The sequence below is a fragment of the Myotis davidii genome, unplaced genomic scaffold (assembly GCF_000327345.1).
Source record: "Myotis davidii unplaced genomic scaffold, ASM32734v1 scaffold1727, whole genome shotgun sequence".
NCBI lineage: Eukaryota > Metazoa > Chordata > Mammalia > Chiroptera > Vespertilionidae > Myotis > Myotis davidii.
Window position 1 is genome coordinate 1910 of NW_006298358.1, and position 732 is coordinate 2641.

The 732-nt window shown below is 51.6% G+C and overlaps 1 protein-coding gene across 1 annotated transcript in view; it reads right to left on the reverse strand.

The window, feature by feature from the left end:
* Positions 1-495: 495 nt before the first annotated feature.
* Positions 496-732, reverse strand: part of LOC102759820 (zinc finger protein 211-like) — a gene marked incomplete at its 3' end in the record, with an annotated part of 14826 nt that continues 14589 nt past the window's right edge. Inside the window, 1 exon segment of the mRNA XM_015570655.1 lies at positions 496-693. Coding sequence (XP_015426141.1) covers positions 496-693 — 198 coding nt within the window.

A 732-nucleotide genomic window follows, 5' to 3' on the forward strand; every position in this document is an offset into this window, starting at 1 on the left:
CTGGAGAAACCACTGCAGCTGAGAAGTGATGGCGTTCCGCTGAACACGGGGAGGCCAAGGATAAGTGCTCTGAGATGTAATGGGAGGAAACCCATAACTGCAGCCATGGAAACAGCTACAACTGAGCCACCCTGGTCCTCAGACTGTACCTGCTCCAGTGAGGGCTGCACATCTGAGGTACGGACTGTGTCTGACACTGGAGAAAATAATAGATAAAATCCAGTCCCTTGAACCTGACACTCGCGGAGACGCCATTGCCCTTTGCTCCGCCCTGGTGACTCTAGGCCCACCCCCCCCCCACTCAATTTACATCTCCGCTCAAACTGAGCCAGTGGCACAAAGAGAACCTCCTGCGCTTTTGCAGCCCAACACAAAAACCAGCGGACTTCCAACTCCTCGCGTACATAAGGCATGCACTCAGGAAGCAGAATCAGAGAGCACTTCCTAACCTTGAGAAGTCTGTTTAAACTTCTCTCCCTTCATTTGGATTCTTACCAAGGTGGTACTTCAAGGCCAGCTTCCTATAAACCTTTTTCAGTTCTTCCTGGGTGGCACTGGGTTTGACCGCCAAAACATCATAGTAAGTGGCTGCTTTCATCATATTTGACAGCTGGTGAGAAGGCCGAGGCAGGTGTGGAGGAGCTGGAAAGAGCATGCTGCTGCATGCAGCCGAGGCAGCAGCTGCTCCCCCACCTTACACCAAGTGTACTGGAAAGTTTCCTCAATAAATCA